Source organism: Hakea prostrata, chromosome 11 (genome assembly GCF_041222555.1).
Source record: "Hakea prostrata isolate BN-2017 chromosome 11, UWA_Hpros_2, whole genome shotgun sequence".
In the NCBI taxonomy this organism is placed as follows: Eukaryota; Viridiplantae; Streptophyta; class Magnoliopsida; order Proteales; family Proteaceae; genus Hakea; species Hakea prostrata.
Window position 1 is genome coordinate 19,164,091 of NC_142610.1, and position 21,380 is coordinate 19,185,470.

General features: G+C 36.0%; 3 protein-coding genes across 3 annotated transcripts; 2 read left to right on the forward strand and 1 right to left on the reverse strand.

The window, feature by feature from the left end:
• The first annotated feature begins 6,223 nt into the window (after positions 1 to 6,223).
• On the forward strand, positions 6,224 to 11,535 carry LOC149000621 (signal peptidase complex subunit 2-like). The gene is made up of 5 exons (XM_089140547.1): positions 6,224 to 6,405; positions 6,487 to 6,637; positions 6,792 to 6,874; positions 10,717 to 10,859; positions 11,150 to 11,535. Exons 1-5 carry the CDS (start codon positions 6,286 to 6,288, stop codon positions 11,244 to 11,246), a joined length of 594 nt encoding a protein of 197 aa, XP_088996673.1. The 5' UTR covers positions 6,224 to 6,285; the 3' UTR covers positions 11,247 to 11,535.
• Positions 11,536 to 12,054: 519 nt separating this feature from the next.
• Positions 12,055 to 15,789, reverse strand: LSM8 (Small nuclear ribonucleoprotein family protein). Its single transcript, XM_089140149.1, has 6 exons — positions 15,617 to 15,789; positions 15,135 to 15,226; positions 13,653 to 13,693; positions 13,490 to 13,564; positions 12,454 to 12,506; positions 12,055 to 12,348 (listed from the first exon to the last, which is right to left on the reverse strand). The coding sequence occupies exons 2-6, from the start codon at positions 15,169 to 15,171 to the stop codon at positions 12,258 to 12,260; spliced, it is 297 nt and encodes a 98-aa protein (XP_088996275.1). The 5' UTR covers positions 15,172 to 15,226; positions 15,617 to 15,789; the 3' UTR covers positions 12,055 to 12,257.
• A 1,382-nt stretch (positions 15,790 to 17,171) lies between these two features.
• LOC149000623 (protein GAMETE EXPRESSED 1-like) lies at positions 17,172 to 19,413 on the forward strand. Its single transcript, XM_089141108.1, has 6 exons — positions 17,172 to 17,659; positions 17,746 to 18,333; positions 18,415 to 18,541; positions 18,619 to 18,805; positions 18,890 to 19,046; positions 19,137 to 19,413. The coding sequence occupies exons 1-6, from the start codon at positions 17,172 to 17,174 to the stop codon at positions 19,411 to 19,413; spliced, it is 1,824 nt and encodes a 607-aa protein (XP_088997234.1).
• The last annotated feature ends 1,967 nt before the right edge of the window (positions 19,414 to 21,380 follow it).

Genomic DNA, 21,380 nt, shown 5'->3' on the forward strand with positions numbered 1-21,380 from the left:
AGCAAGGTTCCTCTCAGGGGCGGAGCCAGGATTGAACATGGAGGGGGGCCGAATATATGTGGGACCCACTATAGGTCACATCTTAGAATATATTATTATATTATAATGTAGAGTCTACATTAAAAATTAGGTAAATTAATAGAAAATTCGTGAGTGTAAGAGAGAGAAATGAATAATTTGAGAAAGAGAGTGAATACCTGATGTGGAGAAGATTTAGGAAAATTTCAAAGTTTGCTAACTACTTCAATATTTTGTGAGACGTGTGAAGAAAAAAAAAGAGAAAAAATAGAAGTAAAAGAGGAAATCCATGAGGGAATAAATAGAAATGAAAATAGGAGAGAATATATATAAGGAGAAATTCATGGATCGTGAGTTAGTTTTTAAGTAGAATTTAACATTTTATTCCTTAAAACTAGGGATTGAATGATAACCATAGATAGAGAGAATGACATTTGTACCCATCATGCTTTACTGTTAAATTTTTATTTTTAATTTTTGGAGGGGCCAAAAGTGGTATTTCACATTTAAAGATACAGAAATAAGGAAAAAAACAAGCATATTTCCAATTTCAAAAAATCTCGGGGGCCATGGCCCCCTCCGGTCCCAACGTGGCTCCGCCACTAGTTCCTCTTAAACTAAACCAACATGATTTACTTTTTCTACAATTCAAGCTATATGTTTGACCGGTGAACACCTCCTTCGTTACATAGGTTAGGTTCAAAGGGATGATGCAATACGTGAACTTTCCATCAAGTCACCCGTTATAGTTTTGATGGGATGCAGTGCATTAGTATTAAGTTAGATTTGCTAGTAACTCTTAGGGTTGCAATAGGGACAGGCTTTTTTAATCCAATATGAACGTTGAATACTAGTAGTCAAGTCCATTTTCTGTCCTGGCCATGAGTCAGGGCTTAAGATTCTTGTCTTTGATTTAGAATCTTAATAGACCAAGAGAAGTTCAATATCCCACAATGATTTGTCAATGATCAAGTCGAGATAGGATGGGTTGAACCTTTTCCATTTTCTGGTTCGACCTTGATTCAGGGCTTAAGATTTTTATCAATGATTTGTCAATGAATAAATTACTTTAAATATAAAAATCAGGGATAAAATCAAGGTTTGAATCACAAATAAAGTCACAGATGCATTAAATAGGATAATTACTAATTCTAAATCTGGCCTTGGCCTTTATTCAGAGGTAAAATATTTTGACCCTAACCGGCCGTACTCTCCATGCTCAAGACAAGTCAAGCCCTAAACCAAACTTGCACTTTATTATTATTTTTAGGTTACAAATGTGTATATATATATATTTTTGCTGGCAAGTATAAGTGAAAATAGAAAAGATTTGTGACTTATATTTTATGTTAAAATTGTTGGTTTTCATGTTAAAAAAAACTTCTTGTTAAGGTAGTTATGACTTTTCACATTATAGATATCAACAGTTCTACCAAACCAATTAGACATTTTAATATGATTACTCACCATCATCAGTAAAATATATGTGAGGATATCAATGAATCTAATAAACTATTGTAAACAATACAAAGATATTTTATTTGAACCATTAGAAATAAATTTTTTAGTCAATTGTTTTCTATTATGAGATTTTTCTTGTTTTTCACTAAAAAATATGTTTTATATTCATTACTGGTATATAAACATAATAATAAGATTTACATATAATAATAAGTAAAACCCTGAGCACCCCTTTGCACTAATTTGTCAAGGTTCTCAGGGATCTCAAAAAAAGAAGTAAATGACATCTTTGGGCCACCCTGTGGCTGCATTGCTAAGAAAAATTTACTTTAACTAAACCGTATTCACACGCCAAACTTAGAGTAATGTATTATTTTGATTATTGGTCAATTGAATGATCTAGAGTCCATAAATTTATAATGGTAGAAAATCCAATGCATTGCAAGAGGAAGAAATTTACTTCAAGTTCAATTGACTTCTATGCTTCTCACAAGAGTAAGAAATTCCTAATATTTCTTTGTAGAATACTTAAACATCTGTTCTTCTATTATCCGTGAATAAAAGAATGTTGTTCCCGAGGAATTCTACCAAACACATCCTTGGTATCCAAGTCCCATGACCAAGTCACACTGGGATATTAAATTGTTCACCAAACTTCCAACAAAAGAATGAGAGATTTCTTATAATTTATTTACAAAACCCAGTGCCCAAGCCTAGTTCTATCTGTTCATACTTAACTCTAGCGTTCCCTAGTGGATCTTGAGATTTCTTTACATAACTCAAAATAAAAAGCTTAGTCACTCAGTTTCATACTAAGAGCAAAGTTGCACAAAATCACATGCCTAAGACAAGATTTACATAATTCATCCAAAGGATAGTCCATAGCAAAGCAAAGACGGTTAATTCTCACTATGAAGAAGAACAGATTCAACCCTAATCGTTTTCCACCCCTCTGAATCTGTTGAGAGACTTAAATAAATCCTTACTTGAAAAAAAAAAAAAAATCAAAACAACGATCTTGATGCATTTAAGCCCTAGAATAGTTCTTAAAACATTATACACGTTGAAAATTCATTTTCACCCCGACATATTCTTTTACAATCGTATGAATTATGTGACATCAATATTGAATGATCTTGAGTGGCAAAGTTCAGTGGAGAGGCTGTGGGTTCGACCCTTACAGACGGTGTCTTCCCTCCTAAAGATGTAATCGAAGAAGCGTACAAGTTGACCCAGATGAACTTCAATTCTAATAATAATAATGATCTTCCTACCCAAAAAAAAAATTTGAATGAACTCAGTCAACTTTACCCCCACCTATCTTTACAAAACTCTTTCATACTACTTTTTTTATCCAATAAAATACTTCTCTTTGACTGCTAGAAACCAAACACATGGTGTTACATCTAAGTTTTATTTGGGGAAGGTTGCATCTCTAATGCAATGACTTGTAAATCATTAAAGAAGAAAAGAATCTGTACCACCATGTATCACAAAATAATTATTTATTTATAAGTGAAAAAAATACAATTTCTTTGGCCTGTTCATCAATAGAAAAATCATGTGTGAAAGAATTCAAAGTGGTCCATAGATATTTATTTCATCTTGTTTTATAAGGAACTTCTTCTTTTTTATTGTCTTTATAATTTGTGGTCCTTATTGTTAATTAAATATTATTTCTGTCCCTGTCATCCACATGTGTATTTGAATTTTGAAACCACAAAAGCTTAGTTGATTAAATGTCACATTCTCAGATTATAAATATTTATTTATTTTGGTGGATTCTTCTAAAGCTAATAGTGATGTTATGGCACATTGTAAGAGAAGTACAAGTTTTCTTTTGTTTTTTTAATTTTATATTATATTTTATTTATTTTATAACTATTAATTTTCATCATGGGTTAGCTTGTTTTAAGGTACACAATGGTAGTAGTTGTGGCACATTGTAAGAGAAAATACAACTTTTTTTTTCTCCTTTATTTATATTATATAAAACACAAGCATATAAATGGAGATATAAAAAATTAATAAAATATCTTAGGTAACTTAGCTTGTGGGAAGCACAACACAAAATGGAATACCCTCATCATGTTTTGTTTATTTGTTAATTATGATTTTCATATATACAAAATAACTTAGATAGATTTAGATAAATAATTTCTTAATTAATGTTTAGTGATTTAATTAGAGTAAAGGGGAAGCGAATAAGCAATCTTGCCTTGCGATTTAAGCCAACAGTCAACTACAACTAATAGTCGTCAGTATATGAAAACACGATAACTAATTAAATACGAAAAGATAAAAAAGAAGTAAATTCCACAATATCAAAATAAATTAAGATTAAAAGATCTCAAATCTCAGCAATGATCATGCAAGATTATGCAAGATTAGACTTATTAAGCAACTTTAGGTGGGCCACGTTATTGCTTTGTGAAAATATAAAGGATGGACTTCATTGAAAAGGAAAAGCACCTTGACCTATACATATGTTAGGGGATTGAATCAATACTTGGTTTAAATTTCAATCAATCTCCTCAACATTTGAGGGACCACACTCCTGGCTTGGTCAACAGAGCTGCCAATTGAAATGTGATCCCATAAAACTGTAGGAAGGCATGATTTTGACTATAAATTAGTTTAAATTTCGATGAGAAACAAATTAATAATTTATTATTATTATTATTATTATAATAATTATGTTTCTTGAAATTTACTCAATGACCATCAGAGATTAGAGCAAAGATTTAACATCGAGGGGGGCTAAGAAAATTTTATCCAATTAGGATCTTAAGTACTGATTCTTCGCAATGAAAAGAGAGTCAAAAGGGAGATCTTAAAATTTCAGGAAAGGAATGGAGGAAATTTCAAAAATGTTGGGGGGACCATCACAAATTTTATATCTTGTTAGTCTCAGATTAGTTTGATATTAAAGGCAGATAGTCGTATACTGGTTTATAAGAAGGAAAAAATAAGAGGGATTGGCATACTTTATGTATGCAGTAAGCTAACAGGTGACACCAATTTAGACTTGAAATGAGATATTGTAAATAGTAAAGGAACAAAGAGACATATATAACAGACATGAGATTAGAGATCATTGGCAATGTGCTAATCCCTCGGAAGGAGATCTATATGTGATCCTCTTCTCCCCCCGTCCCCAGTTGGGATCCTTTATTTATGTTCCCTTGACAACCCTTACTACATATTTAAGAGTGGGTCTATTTCTGGTCCACTTTGTCAATGCTCAGAGGTGAGTATCTTCCTAAAGGTGTGGTGGGGGGAGGGGGGCGAGGGGTGGAGGGTGTGAGTGGAGTGGAGCGGGATCTTCTACCCTGTTTGGCTTCCTCCCAACCCCCACCTTCCACTCCAAACCAATAAAAAGAAGGGCATGAATATGAAAAGTATAAACCAAAGAGGTAGGCTTTGGCTCAGTAAATGGACAGAGCCCAAGCCCAAATATTAATTTGGGCCCCAAGTAATGCGAAAGCCCAAGCTATCACAAATCTATGGGCCGTATACTTGGATCAAGTTAGCCCAATTTGCTACCACAAGTAAAGTGCAGTGGGCCTTATGTTCTAGTAAGAGCTTGCACTTGGTTTTTGTAAAATGGGGATTCTATGGACAATAAAAAGTTTATTCTTTGCCAATGTAGAGCTGTTCTAGTGGCGAAACCAACACTTCTTAGTTGAGAGGTCGTGGGTTCAACGCTTTCAAGTATGCTTAATAAAGCCCCTTTGTACAAAAAAGAAAAAAAACTTATTTCCTTGTAATTCTTTTAATTAATTTTTTTTTCTTAAAAAAAAAAATCATTGAGAACAAGAGATTAACAAATGGTGACACCTGCCTTATATAATTATAGAAGCCAACGATTGGATAAATGCCACTCAATCGGGAGCTCAACAGATAAGGACAAGTTGGACAAGGAATTGCAACACAATTTGCAGACCTTGGAAAAAAGCAGAATTGACAAGAATCAAAAGATGTTTTAGATCTAAAATATTTTGACAAATGGGAATGATTTCAATAGGTGGATTAGCTTTGCAAGCTCGAATCAAATTGGATATAACCGCTACAATTTCAACAACCAAACTCGAGTCACATTAAATTCCACAATTCTTTTTGCTCTCTTTTTTTTTGGTAATTCAAATTCATTCAACCAAAGAAGCACAATCATCCGAGTTACAAAGTTTGGATAACCAAAAAGTGGACCTTGGCCAGTGAACTCTACTAGCCACAGAGACAACTATCTTAGCCAGGGAGTCAGCACAGCTGTTAGTCTCCCTTGGAGAAAAAACAAACACACAATCTAAGAATTTAGAGACCAAGAATTTGATGTTCTTAACCACATTGTGAATGGATATAGGAACCTCCGCTATACCATTTACGAAGTTGGCTAAGGGCTGGCAATCCACCTCCGCTTTCACCCACAAAAAGTCTTCACCTAGACATTGAAGAAGTCATTCTCTTAATGCCATGGCCTTTGATGTCCTTAACCACACTCTTCTTGATCTCTTGCATCAAGTCTTTTGCTGTATTTAAACCTTCCTGTACCTTTCCCATGGATCGATGCAGAAAAGGAACCAAGATGAAGAGAAGCTTGGTTTAACGGTTTAACCGATGTGGTCTGATAGGTCCACCTGGGTTATAATCTGAACCGGTGAGGAATATTGTTAAAGTACTGGTCGACCAAACAAACCGAACCGGGTTCGAGGACTCTTCTGCAGCGCAGAGCCCTAAAAGCATTCGAAACACCCCGAGCATCTCATTTTAGTTCTCCAGACAAAATCACGAAAAGAAAAATCCAAGATGCAGGAGAAGAAGGGAGAAATGGCGAACAATGCTAACTCGAAGGACAAGAACCCTAAAAAGTCTAATTTGATGGATCCTCATTCGATCAAGCATCTTCTTGACGAATCCGTTACAGAGGTAAACAAAACAGAGAAGGAAAAAGATCCCATTTTTTTAAAAGAGGGTTATGTGTTTTGAGTGGTTTTTTTCTTCTTGCAGATTGTTCGCAGTCGCGGATACGTGGAAGATGTGAGAATGAGCAATATAAGATTGTTCATGGGAGCCATTATTATAATCATTGCTCTTGTAGCTCAATTCTACCCGAAGAAATTCCCGGAGAACAGAAATTTTCTAATTGGATGCATTATATCATATCCTTTATTCTTTTATCTGATATCATTTGATTTGTTGTCGTGTCTTTCTCTGCTTTTTTTATTTTTTATTTTTTATATGTGGTAAGAAACAATGCATGGCGTTTTTATGATTTTAAATTCATAAAGTAAGTTCAATCTTTGACACTAGCACATATATCGTCCTCAATGGATTGTTGCAGCTGATCATATTCACTAAAGAGAAGAACGCGATCATGTTTACCTATCCCCTTCCTGTAAGTTTCTGAATTATATGAATTTTGTTATAGACTTCGAAAGATGAATTTGTTTTGTGTACATGAACTGTTTTATCGCGGTTGATTAGATTCAAATTTCTTTACCAAAAAAAAAAAGATTAGATTCAAATTTTGATTGTGTACATCATTCGTTCGTTTCAAATTCCTTTTACATTGTGCTTTACTAGTTGTTTGGCAGACGATTAGTTAAGGAACCTTTGTTAGCATATTTAGGATAATCTTCCTTTGTAGAGTGTGAAATGAGATGTCTATACAAACTGCTAATTTGAACTTAAATGTGACCCTTATGAACTTGTGTGGAAGCTGTGGATAAAACCTAAAAGTTTTTACCTAAAGGGCCTTTTTTACATGTTTTACTATTTGCATCTGCTGGCGTACTGGGGATTACTTTGTAAAACTTGCCATAAATTGGTAGAACAGAAACAGATAGAGATACAGAAGGATGTATTTCTTTTGTTCGACCATTGTAGCCTACATGAGTGATCACATGGACTAGGAGGATCAAGGAATGGGTTTGAGGAAATATTGTAGCTGGTAATTTAGGAGATGGTGTAGGTCCTTAATTGATTTGTTAATTGGAAAATTGGAGGAGATTCTTAATGGAGAACCAAGGTCCATAAATGTAAGAGTATGGAGTTGGCATGAAAGTTTCTTGATTGGAAGTTATGGCATCCGGTGACTCATTGGGCTTTCAGTCCCAGGTATCAGGTTATAAGTTTAAGAGTATTTTGATCTTAGGTTCTAGAGCTGAACCGATTTGTACCTAGGAATGGTTTTTTATTGATTGGTTTGAATCCCAATTGATCTCCTCACTATGGGATCCAGCATGGAGTTTAGAGCTGGTTCTCATCCTACCACCAGGTGCAATTTCAGTGGTTGAATAACCTTTCTTTCACTGAGTTTCTGGGAATCCGTTAGTTGGATCTGAGAGCCTGGTTGAAGAACCTTAGTTTAAAATTTCAGACTGAACTGTGGTCTTATATTGTAAAGCATGGTTATCATGCTGCCGAGGCAAACCCAGATGTTGAGGGGGTAAAAAGCCAAGAAACACAAGCAACAGCTCAAGGGAATTGTACCTAGGGGATGACATCTCCTTTTGCTTGCAGCAATGGTTCTACCACAACTATTTGGGGTTGAAGGTTGAAGGCTACCTTTTGGTGATTTATTAAACTCTTTGCTTCTTTCCGACATAGCCATCTTTTCTCGAACTATTTACCCTTTGTCCTCATTTTATTTTTCATTCCAAGTTTACTTCTCCTACTTATGCCACTATGCATTCCATTCCATTCGCTAGTGTTCTTTCTTCCTTTATGGTTGAACTTCCAGAGGGCAGTGCCACTCTATTGTAAAATTTCAATTTATTTGTCATTGGGCCATCCTTTTATAAATTTCACTTTATTTGTCTTCTACCACTAGTTCCTTGATGTAAACTTTCTAAACTTTATGTGGGTCCATAATGATTCTGAATAAGGTTTCCAAATCCCAGAGTCACTATTACTTCACCCCAGGATGTTTGCAGTGTGTTTTCTAATTGGAACGATTAATTTCCCTTGGCTGTGGAATGTTTCCACAGATTGATCCAGGAAACTTGCTCTCTTGCTTCCTCTTATGTGATCTTACGGCATACCTTCTATGGAAAATTGATTTGTTTTATTGGTCACCTGAAATTTATTCCTCTTGGATCATCATATTTTTCTGTAGGTAAATAAACTAGTAGAGCCAAGAAAGAAACTGATGCTGTCCATTTATCTTTGGTTAGACAAACTGACAAACTAACTCCTCTTTTCTCATTGAGAATCCTAAAGTACAGGGTTCACAAGCTTTTGTGATGCATTTTTAGAGTTGGGTTAATTCCGCTAGTTATCTTGTTAGGTGAACTTCAGTCCTTAGAAGCATGATGAGGATGTAGGGAAGATGTAGAATTACCTTGATAATACTACTTCCCAAGAGGGACTGAAGAAAAAATTATTTTCTGGCCTCCTAATATGAAGCCATTAAGCTCATGTAATATGCTTCTTATTCTGTGACTTAGTTCACAAGCCTTTGCTACATATAATCTTCCCCCTTTCATTTTTTCTTTGTTAGTTTGGCTGGTCCACTTGGTAAAGGACCTAATATGGAACAAGAAGCAGTTTGGCAGTATGACTGTATAATGATGGAGAATTGTAGAAAAAAACTGAGGTTGCAAAGACCAAGGAGACTATTGACTGAAGCTTTCTTGGGATGGATCCAAGAGTCTGATCAGTCTAAGGCATGTGCAGGTCATGACTTTAGGAAAATATCACAATCTGAGGCATTAAGAACAGTGGAATAGAGATGAACATATTGTTCTGTGAACCAGCAGTATATAGGATTTGAAAACAACAGAAATTGATCCAGCAATGTCTCGGACATTCCAATTCTTCATATAATTTAAATTCTTTTGTTCACCTATTCAAAGGAGGGGAAAAAAGAAAAAGAAAAAACAGAACAGAACATTATGCACTTGTGTGAACCCCTATTTTTCTTGGAGTTCACTTCATAACCATATGGGGATTGCTCATGGCATCACAGGCACATCAAGACATCAAGACATGGCCTAGAAAGCCCTGGCTCGAATGTATTTTCCCTTAGAAGCTACATCTTCCAGTTATGTGTCATCTTTTGAGTGTAAATTTAGGTCTCTTATAGAGCTATCATGGTCAATGTGTATAAAATAAGAGAGATAAAAGTGAGGTATAACCGTATAACTAGAAATGATTAAAATTTGTCACATGCAGAGAACAAGTTTCATTTGGGGCACCTTGGCTGAGGGGCAGCTATCAGCTTGGACCTCAAGAGGTACCATACTGCATGTTGCCTAGGCATTGCCTAGCCTTGACAACTATGCAATTTGAGAACTAGAACATTTCAACTTCATCCTTAAAATACTAAACCCCGAACAACAAGAAACATTAACTGCTCCTTTGGCATCAGTAAAATTTTATTGTGTGAAAAACCCCATTTACTGTTTTGGTATCTGGTCTAGGTTTTAGATGAGTAAAATGCGTACTTCTGTTTTACTTATTTTTTTTTACTAGTACTCCAATAGAAGATGCTACTTTTCTAATTCCAAGCTGCATGCATACCTTTACTCTTTTCTGTTTCCCACCATTTTCCCTCTCATTGCTAGTATGACCTGCTTTGGCTGCCTGCTTGCGATGAAATCAGAGTAGGATTTGATTTTTGTGGAACACTCTATTATGAGGAATAAGGGGTTAAAGTATTATGCTGGTGACTATAACTTTGATATGGAAAGGATAGGTTTGGAACTTTGAATTGGGGATTTGTGAATTTAGGGTTAACTTGGATTCTCAAGCTGTGGATTCTTTTAATTTGGGGGACTTATTCCTAAAAAATTATGATGGTAGCTGGCTATACATTAAAATAGATATATTAAAATAAAACAGTGTGTATTAGGCTCCTAATAAAAGCCAATGGATAAGCATCCACTAAATTTCAGCTGAACAGTGCATATTGCCATCTGTGAGCTTCAAAGTGGCTTGGTTCATAATGGTATCAATTTGGAACTGAAAACTGCTAAAGTCCTTGATTAAGGGACTGTTATATGCTTTTTCACCTTCATTATTTCCTTTGTTTTGATTGTTTGTAGCCTTTCCACTCACAACAAATTCTTCAAAATTGTTAGGTCATATATTTGTTTGCAAGAACAACCAAGATATAGATAGTGCATCAGAAATTTTCGAATCTTGTACTTCTCAGCGAACTAGAAGAGGTTCTGTTATCAAAGAACACAAGGGTTTATTTGATTTTGCTATTGCACTTGCATTTGTTTCTTGCAGGGTTCCTTCAATAGCACTGGGCTGATTATCTCTTCCAAATTGCCAAGATTCTCTGACACGTACACATTATCCATAGCCAGTGCTGATCCCAAATCAGTCTCTGCCAGGAAGCCTGTTGAGTTCACAAAGAGCGTCACTCAATGGTATCTCTCTCTCTCTCTCTCTTCTGCATTTGTAATATTCAAGGTGCATTCGTATTTTTCAGGTTTAGGATTCACTGAGAGATTACTTATCTGACGGCCATCTCAGAAACTGTCAGATATATAAGAGAGGTCATGTACCTTGACGTACATGTCTGTTAATTAGTGAATTCCTAACTCACATTTTCAGCAGGAGGCCTCACTTATGCCAACCCTAGTAGCAGAAATCTTATTTTCGTTCTGTACTTTTGAGTTACCATTCCATTAATGAATTTGCATCTACTGCTCTGCAGGTTCACCAAAGATGGAGTTCTGGTGGAGGGTCTATTCTGGAAAGATGTTGATGGTCTGATCAACCGGTATACCGGAGAATCTAGGAAGAACAAGTAAATCCCAGCTACAGTGGAACTCAATAAATCTCCATAATCTGTTCCTGCTGAGACTATCAACCCATACCCCCCCTAGCCCACAAAAATTTCCAGAAACTGACTATTGGGTCTCGTATAGACATTTAGATAGCTAAAGGTTTATGTTAACTGAAAGTTCTCAAATTTTGAATTGAAATTGAAATTTTTATGTCAGGTTTAAAAAGTCGTATGATCACTTGTTCTTGCCTTCTTGGTAGTTTAATTCTTCATGTGAAACTCTGTTGGTTCCTTTTGCACTCTCCCATCCCTTACCCTTTGCACCAGAGAAAGACTACTACTTTATTGTTTTTTTCGCTGTTTACCTGCTTTTCGTCACGCATGGTTCTTGACCAGCAATTTTACTTGATAAGTTTTGTGGGTGGTGCGAGAGTTCAAGCAGTTAATCTAACTTTGAAGTTGTTCGGCGCTCTTGGTAACGTTTTTAGTGTTCTATTATTTAAAAAGACTGGTTAGAAAAATAGTCTGAAGAATACCTTTGGTAAAACATCAAAAAAATGTTTTATCAAAGAACTGAAACCAAAGTGATAAAATTAATCTCAATTGAAATCTTAGAACGAATTTATTAAAGACTAACCTATTATAATAGTGTTCTGAAAATATTTTCAGAACAAACAATTTTGTATAAGAACTGGTCTCTAAGACGGAAATATCATCAAACGCATGCTAAGAAATCTTAAAAAGTTTTTTTCCACGAAGAAACCCAATTGAACTGGAGACAAAATGCTCTTCATTTTTCTGGCTGTAAACATGACAACTAGCACAAAACTGTATTTCTGGAGGGAAAAATTAGGCAACAAAATAATGGGGAACAATCTCCCTGTCAATATGGATAGGCAGTAAACATAAAAATTCGGGTACCTTACACCTCCTATTAACGCTTGAGTTGGGGTTTGATTTTCATCTATCTGTCTTAAACTTCTTTCACATAGTAATCTGAAAACATAGTCTAGAACTCCCAACACATCCTAGCCAGTTAATGGATTACAGGTTTGAGGGGATGTGCCCTCAATTTTGACAAATCCAGATTTGAATCAAGCTCTTCATCCAATTCCCCGACGATGCTTCTACAAGAGCAAGAACAAAGGAGTGAGTATACATGAGTTCTACAGAAAGACAAGCGAAGCAACTAATCAAAGAAAGAAATCTTTAAATGAAGGAGATGTTCATACATGTTGTCCCCTCTGATGATGTACAATCCCAATACAAGTTGCTGGACACCTTCCTGCCAAGAAGGAAAGAATTGAGGAACTTTAGTCATTACTCTAATGGGAGACACAAATTCTCAGACTTTAAAGCATTTAGGAAAGAGAGGTAAGGGAGTGGAGATAATGTTTGAAGCTCAAGTAAAAAATGACAAAAAGTCATTAACATACTAATATGTGCTGTCCTTGCCAATTATTCTGTAACTGAAATATTATAACTTCACAATTAGTGCAGAAAAGAAAGGTTAAATAAGCATTCCAAATCGAGATCATATGAGCCAGGTACTTCCAGTGTCATTGACTGGCCAACATAGGATTGGCCTGTGGGTATCTCTAGTTGCTACAAATGTGGCGTCCTTGAAATACTTTCATGTGTAAGATGCAATTGTCATCCCAAAACTATTGATCCATACCATTAATGTCCTGCTCCACTCTTACTTTTAACCCAGGTCCTCCGATATCCTGAAGTGCCCTATCATCACATAATGATGTTCAAAACCAAGATTGCAGAAGAAAAAAGCACTTCAAATAGAATATCCATTATGCGAACTTCCCTTTGCCTCCTCCCTGCAGTACTCTCCAAGTTATTTCTTTTCAAGCACTCTAACAAATGCACCACCTATGCACCTAGTACTAGTACAACCCTGTCAGAGCGCAAATGGGGGTCCATACGTAGAAATACTATGATTTTTATCTTGTTTAGTATTCTTCAATGTTAATTTCACAGAGTCTCTTTTCACGGTGATCCTCTCTTCATGCACTTCAGCCCAAGAAACCAGAGAGCCTATTCTAGGATATTCCAACTGAGCAACGAGATATCTTATACAAAGCAAATGGGTGTGGTCATCTACCTCAAGCAGGTGGTCCCCCCCCCCCCCCCCCCCCCCCCCCACCCCAAAAAAAAAGAAAAGAAAAAGAAAAAGAACAGGAAGAAGAATAAGAATAAAACAACCAAAAGGCTTCAAATTTTTAACTGAAAAAAATCAAAGAGAAAGCCACAGACCTTGGTGGAGTAAACTCGCTCATGAGATTCATCAAGAATGATATTTGTAGCCTGGTCAAAACCTTTCAAGATTCCCTAATGAATGAATATGGCATTTAATATTAGAGCAGACATTTCAAGCTGAAACCTCACCAATGTGTATCACAGAAATTCAAGTACTTACCACTATATTACGTCCATCATTTGTAATGACTGATATAGTTTCTGCACACACACAAATAGTTAATTTTTAAGACTTAACAAAAAATTTGGTGGGACAAGAGAGTATTAAAATAACAGGTAATGAATGCAAAGCTGAGACCAGAAAACAAAAGTATCTAAAAACTGATAAAATACGCAGTTCTTCCCCCCCCCCCCCCCCCCCAAAACCAAAAAGAAACCCCAAAAAAGTCCCTAATGACAAGCACCAAGACAGAACTAATGCATAGCTTGCCCAGTTTACAGTTGTCAATAATACAAATGAGTCTTAAAAATTCTACAGGTCTAGGCTGTATAAACTCTGTTTTTTGTACCATATTTTGTTCTCATTCTGTTCGGATAATAAAAGGTCGCTACTAAAAATGATACAGAGGCCAAAACAGTACAATGCATTAAAAGCCAGCTCCTACCAAGAATGAGAACCAAAAACTAGTAAGAAACAATCCGATGGTCGGAAGTAAAGTGATGCTTTCACAGATTGTTCCTACATAGCAAACCTTCAATAAGATGCTTCCTAAACAAGGTCACAAGCAATGAACTTTCAAATTTTCAGCACAACTACTACAGTGTGAAGTTTAAAGATAATTATCAAATTCCAATTGTGGAAATTTAAAATACTGACTTAGGAATGCTACTTTCTCTCCCTACTTTAGTAGCTCATGAATATCCTGTTGAGTTGGTAGATTTTGATAAATATAGATAATCCATGATTTTCCTCTGTAAGCTTCTTTCACTCTCCAATGCCAGCCATATCCAGTGACTGCATCTGTGAAGATCTCTACAGGACATCATCACCCCACTGCAGCATCACTTCTTTCTCTCCACCATCCACATCAGCAAAAATCCCTGGAAGTCGCCTGATATGTTTATCCCTCGCAGAACCAACCCAGTCTCTTTCACGAAAGAAATATGTTACTCTCCTCAAATTCAGTGCAGCCAATGGCCCAACAGATTGAGCTAGTCAATGTTCCCTATGCTATGGTCCGTTTTGTGAGTGTTGAGCAACATTTCTAGAAATTCTGCATACATCTCTGGTTCTGGTGTTCCTATTTGCCAGAGTGTGCAGAACTCAACACTTGTCCATATTCGGTGAGATACAGCCAAACCAAACCTTCTCACCATAAAATTTGCCTCTCTGTTTTCTTACTCTTCTAATCAGCTATATGTCATACACGTTAAAATCCAGTTCCTAAGTCAAAATTACTTCAAAGGCCTGTCTAGAACTTCTGAAGTGCTCTATTCTTAGTTCTTCCTATCCTCCATGCCAGGATCAGACCACAATATCTCCGTGCCATTAATATCTCATTGTAAACCCCCCCCCCCCCCCCCAAAAAAAAAAATAAAAAATCTCAATGTGGAAGAGATAACATAACCGTGTTTAAGAAATAAGCTAAAAACAGCAAACACAGGATATGAAAGCTAACAAGAAAAGTGAGAGTTTGCTTACGGTCGACAAGAGACTCGAGTCCAGGCCCGCTTGACATCTTTAAAATTCCTCTCAAGAATTGTTATCAAATTTCAGGTTTCTTTTCAACTCTCCTGCAAAATAAATAAAACGAACCCAGTACCGTCATGTCATCATCTATTCTTGTACTCATAAAACATTTTTACTACTACGAAAATGCAAAATGTCTCAGCAGTATGAACCCAACACAGTGGTAATCCCAAAGAAAGCAATATAATGCAACAAACATCCGTTGCGATAATTTCACAAACACAACAGGGTCAATGCATTTAAGGTCACATATTGGCCCATCAGAAAATTTAGATAATCAAGAACACACCCCAGATAAGCAAATACGCTCACAAAGTTTTCCAAGGATATAAAGAACCCATGAAATACCCCTACCTGAGAGAGGGTGTATGTTTGTGTCACGAGAGAGAGAGAGAGAGAGAGAGAGAGAGAGAGAGAGAGAGAGAGAGAAGAACCTAATCGATTTGGCAACTCTCAGCTCTCCGGATGAATTCCCTCAGTGTTGCGAAAAATGCTTAGTCGTTTTGGAAGCTCGTCTGCTTGGCTTCTTTGAATTCTGTCTCAGCTTTTCTCTCGCCACTCTCTCAGGGCTTTTACAATTCTATTGTTTTCAAGGGTTTGCTCGGTTTCGCCGTGCCTGTAAGGCTGTAACCAATACCTGGCCCATGGTTTAATATTTTGGTTTATCGGTCGATACCAAACCGACCTGGTTCACTTTGGCTTTTTTCCACTACACATATTTATGTGGAGCCCACCTTTGAGTATGACAAAGTATTCAGATGTGGGACCCACTGATTCATATAGAGTGTGTGTGGTGAAAAAGCATAGAGGAGGAGTGTGGATCATCTACCCTGACGTCTATGTTCTCCCGACGGGATTACAACCACAAATTATGTGGGATCCACAAGTAAAAAATAAAAAAATATTAGGAAAAATAAACCCCGTCATCCTAACTTTATGGACATTCCCTGTAATTAGTGGTCAACAGCCGTCGGAAGAGAGAATCTAAACTCTCAGAGGAGGACTAACATTAGGAACAGACTTCCCTGGGAGCTACAAATTGAGACAATGAGGTTAGTTATATGAGATTTAGTTATCGAACACCAGCATTAAAGACAAAAGAGATGAGAGAATGAGAGAGTTTCCATGGATGCATTTTTTTAACAACATGATTACTTCTTGTGAAGAGAGAAATAGAGGAAAGACGAGAAAATTATAAAAGATTTTAGGGATTTTTTTCGTGAGGAGAGATGAGAGATGAAAATAGAGAGATTTTACGGATTTCTCATATTTCATTTGACATTAGGTATACAGATTTTTCATATTTCATTTGTCATCAAGTACTTAATTTTGACTGTTGGATAATTAAATGTCACGTGTCACTCACCATCTTAGACCATAATTATAAGAAATTGTAAAGGATGTGGAACCTAGGGGAGGTGATCTAGACTTATCTCTGGTTAGTTTGTGGTTTTTTTTTTTGGGGGGATTTGGTAGGAACTATTGCATATACCACAGGGAGTATCGAACACGTAACCACTTCACTAAGAAGTGCCGGTCATTAGGACGGGAGGAACCTTTCGGTGGTAGGTTAAAGAAAAGTGATTACACCTGGTAGGGTTTCAGATTTTTAAACCGCAGCCACTATTGAACCAAATCGGTTCATTAATCATGGAAAGAGTGGGTCGATGCATGGACGGACATGACCCTTTGATTTCGATATCCAACTAGATTTGCTTACCAAAAAATGACCAGACGCATCTGTCCCCTCTCTCTTTCTCTGAAACTTGGGGCTCAAGTAGTCAATATTCTCTCTTTCTTGCCTTGATTAACCTCTCACTCTCCCTTATTTATAAGATCATCTTCCAAATTATATCTCCACTCCTTCTCTGGCTTCTGGGTTCACAAGTTTAGTTTAATTTGTTCTCTTGCAGTTCTGGGTTTCTGAAGGCACATATAGTTAGTTGCAAGGAGACTGAGAAAGAGGAGCAGGAACAGAGAGTTCATGTAATGGGTCACTTCTATATTATTTCTTTGTTCCTTCTACCTTTTTTCACACATGAAATCCAATCATGGGGTTTATTCTCTTCTTCTGCAACACCAAAAACTGATCATCAGAATAAGAATCATATGGGCAGTACTGCAATGACTTCCAATGAATTTGTATCTGAATTCACTATAGGAACTCGTGAGAGCCAAAAGGCAATTGATTTGTTGGAGAATGCAAAAAGAAAACTTGATCTTCCTAATTCATGTTGGCAAAAGGCATATATGAATCTCTTTGCAACTTGCTCAGATATTTTGGCTGATAAGGAGAAGCAATCTACACTTTCTTGGCATCTTAGTGATTGCTTTCAAGCAGACACTGGGAGACCACCTTTCCCCAAGTGCAACACCAATTCTCCCATTGTTAACTGTCTCAAGAAATTGGATGAGCAAGCACACAAAGTTTATCTTGAATTTTTTCTTCAGACCAACTTAATTTGCCATCAGTTACAGTTAAGCATCCAATCTTTCTACACTGTTCATCTTGTTCATATGGGTTTTGAAGGATCTAATGAATTTTTATTTTGTGTTGTTACAGGAGTGATGCATTTAAGCAACAAACAGAGAGATTGGTAAATGATTTGAAGAGATCTGCTGAACTTGTTGAGGACAAACTAGAAAACATGGATGAGAAATCATATAAATTGTTACAGAACTCTAACCAAATCCAAGATTCATTAACAACAATTGATCTTCGAACCCAGCAAATGTCAGAGACTTCTAAGGATGTTGAACTCCAAATTGATGTTGTTTTAGAACACTCAAAGGCTATTTACATGCAGTCAAAGGGAATCTTAGCTTCCCAATCAGAGCTGCGTGAAGGACAAACAGAGATGAAGGAAAAAATAGAGGTAGGAATGACATTGCTTCATGAATCATACCAGACCCTGGGACAGGATATAGAGAATTTAAGAAGTGAAGCTGTTGCAATAGAGAGGGAGATCAATCAAGTTGGAGATTCAATGTCATCAAAGATGAATAATCTTCAAAACACTGCTGATGATATAAACAATATTGCAGGGACATCTTTAGATAAGCAAAAACAACTTCTTGATGGACAATCAACAGCACTAGAGGGTCTTAATTCCCTCACCAATTTTCAGTCACAGGCACTGGAAGAAAGCAGGTAGAACATATACCAAAACCCAAAGTTTTAGATTGTGCATCCAATGAGAATGTTCTAATTTCAACTCTTTATTTCTATCAGGGCTGCTTTGCAAAAGATGGCTGAATTCAGTCACCAGCAACAACATGAGCTCCTTGAACAACAAGAAAAGCTGCAACAAGCCCATGATCAACTTGTCAAAAATTCTAAATCTATCTTGGCAGCTCAGGTCAGTATATAACTCACCCATCATTCCTCAGTAGTAAATCTAAGTATGCTTATTGTGGAATTCAACTTTAAATACAGGAAGCCTTTGAATTAAAGCAAGCAAGCATTTTTGTTGCTCTTGATAAGCTCTTCACCTTGCACAACGCCATCTTACACGAGTCACGTTCGATTAAATCCTTCATCTTTTACTCCTTAACTATCTTAGTCCTCTACATTCTGACGAGTACAAACCATACAAATCGTGTGAGGGCAAGACTGTTTCTAGGTTTGTTTCTCCTAACTTTCTCTGTTTCACATTATATTCACTTGTGTTCATATATTTATAGTCTCTTTGCTTATGTTCTCACAGGTCTAAGTATTACATTCTTGATTGAGTTAGCAATAATTCAGGTCTTGGGTTATGATCTCAATCAGCAAACTGGGATAGAATCCAAGATTTATTGGACTAGAACATCTTTTCTATTCATTGCTTCTATTCAACTGCTATATTCAGTATTCACTTACAGGTAAAATTTTAGTCTCATATACATTACAAATTATGTTCTAGTGTACTTTAATGGTGTCTGTATTTACTAATGATGATTTTGAATTTGCAGAGACTATGAACTGCTAAACCATCAGATGCTACTGACCTTAAATGAGAAGATTATTTCAATGGAAAGAAATGCCAAGCTTTTGTCTCTGCACACAGACTTTGACACTGATACTGACAGTGATGTTAACTTGTCCTCATGGATTGTTGAAGAATTGCCAGAAGATGTAGATCATTGCATGGACCCTAATTATATGTTACCAGAAGAAGTTGGAGAAAATTCTATTTCAACCAGTTCACTTACAAGAAGATATAATCTTCGTCCTCGCCTTCATCGATGAATCCTTTATACCTTCCTTGAAAAAAGGAAGAAAATCCTCAGTAAGAGGAAGCATTTTTTTGGGTCATCTTTGATCATGACTCATGTTAGGAACTCAATTTCCAATATGATGAAGTTCTTCAGATATTTTTGTTTATATATTTTCATATTGATACGTTTTTATATAGTCAAATAATTTATAATCTTTTGTTTATGTCCTATATAAATCTCTTTTGTTTGCTGAGGATCTGATTTTATATATGGTTTTGCAATTATATATTATATTATATATATATATATATATATATATATATATATTAAAGAGATGAACAATGATAACTCTTGAAAATTATAGGTTGATGATAAGTCAATTTCAAATATTTTAAAAATCTTCTTCTACGGTTCTACCCTTAATAGAAAATATTATTAGTATAATACAAACAACAAATATATTCTTAACACATTTGCAAGATTTCATTTTTAAAAACTCCTTTTTTTTTTTATGAAGTCTAAAAAAAAAAAAAATCCTTTTAAACATGAGTTTTAAATTTTAATCAATAAATAATATATGTTCTTCTTTTCAAGCGATTATTCATGCCATGGCAATATCAAGCACCTTGTTGCTCCTTAGGCTTGGTTCTTGACAATGATACTTTTCTAAATACATCCATTTGTATGGAAACATATATTATTCCTTATGTTGTTTGGTCATGTGGTCCTTACATGACGCAACGCCCACGAGAACACATAAGGGCATCAAAATGAATTGTCACATTTGTGTGTGGGGGTCAAGATTTGGCCATACGTATACAGTGTAAGCTCATCAGCTGAAAAAAAAAAAAAAAAAAAGAACATGTCAAATTTATATTTAGGCACATGAAAGTGTGAAACTCGACACTTTTGAAGTAAAAAAGTTCCATCAATGTTGATCTCGTGTACATTGTGCATTTTCGTTCAAATAAAGAAAAAACCCAGTGCAATGCATGGACTCCATCGTTATAGGATGAGAGTTGTAATGTATGTAACCTTACTTCTATTTCCATAGCATGATTAATTATAATTATAGATTCAAATCCATGACCACATGTCAAAATAAAGCAACACTATGCTATACTTGGATTCGAGCCCAGATCCTCTATGTAGAGGATTGTGCTTTTGACATACCCTTCTATTACATATTTAGGAAGATGATCCACCTCAGAAAAAAATCATCTGCTGTGCACAGTAGTGCACCTATATGCCAAATAAAAGGTTGTAATTAAAGATTTGATTTCAAATTGAAAAAAATCCTCAATAATATTTTACTTTTCTTGTTTTCTTAGCCACTGAGATGTGCAAAGTAGAGGATGTTTTTCAGATCCACCTCAAAACATTTATGGTCTATTTCACCAACGCCTCAGAGGTTAGTCCATTCTTTAATGTGTAATGAAATGATGTAAGGGGAGTACAATCCTCAACCTTGATCCTAGCTTGCTCCATTAAGGTTTATCATGAATTCATGATGCAGTAGTGCAGAGAGTTTGGATCTGACGGCGAGGACAATATGCTCCCCGACCCTTGTCCACCATAGTATAATGGTAGGGCCCACATGTGAATAACGACAAATTAATCAGAGTTAAAACTCTAAGTAGATTCTATGTGGACTACCATTACTGCATGGTGAAGAAACGTCAAAAGAGCACATTGTAGTTCTCCTCAAACGGAAACCTAGGGAAGAGGATCCAGATTCCAGACTTGTAGTGCGGGGCCCACTCAGAGGGAGCGTTTTCTTCTTACTCTCTTTTTTCGTTTTATATATAAATTTGTAAAATTCATGGCGTGTGTCGCGTGGTCTAAAGATGTTGGAATTTACTTCGGTAGGGCTGATTAGCTAAAACAAATGGGCGGAAATCAATCAGGGGTGAATATGGCAAAGCGTAAAAGTCAGAGGGTATTTTAGTCACTTGTAGTCAACAGAAGATTTAGTTAATTTTCACTGTACTTGACTGG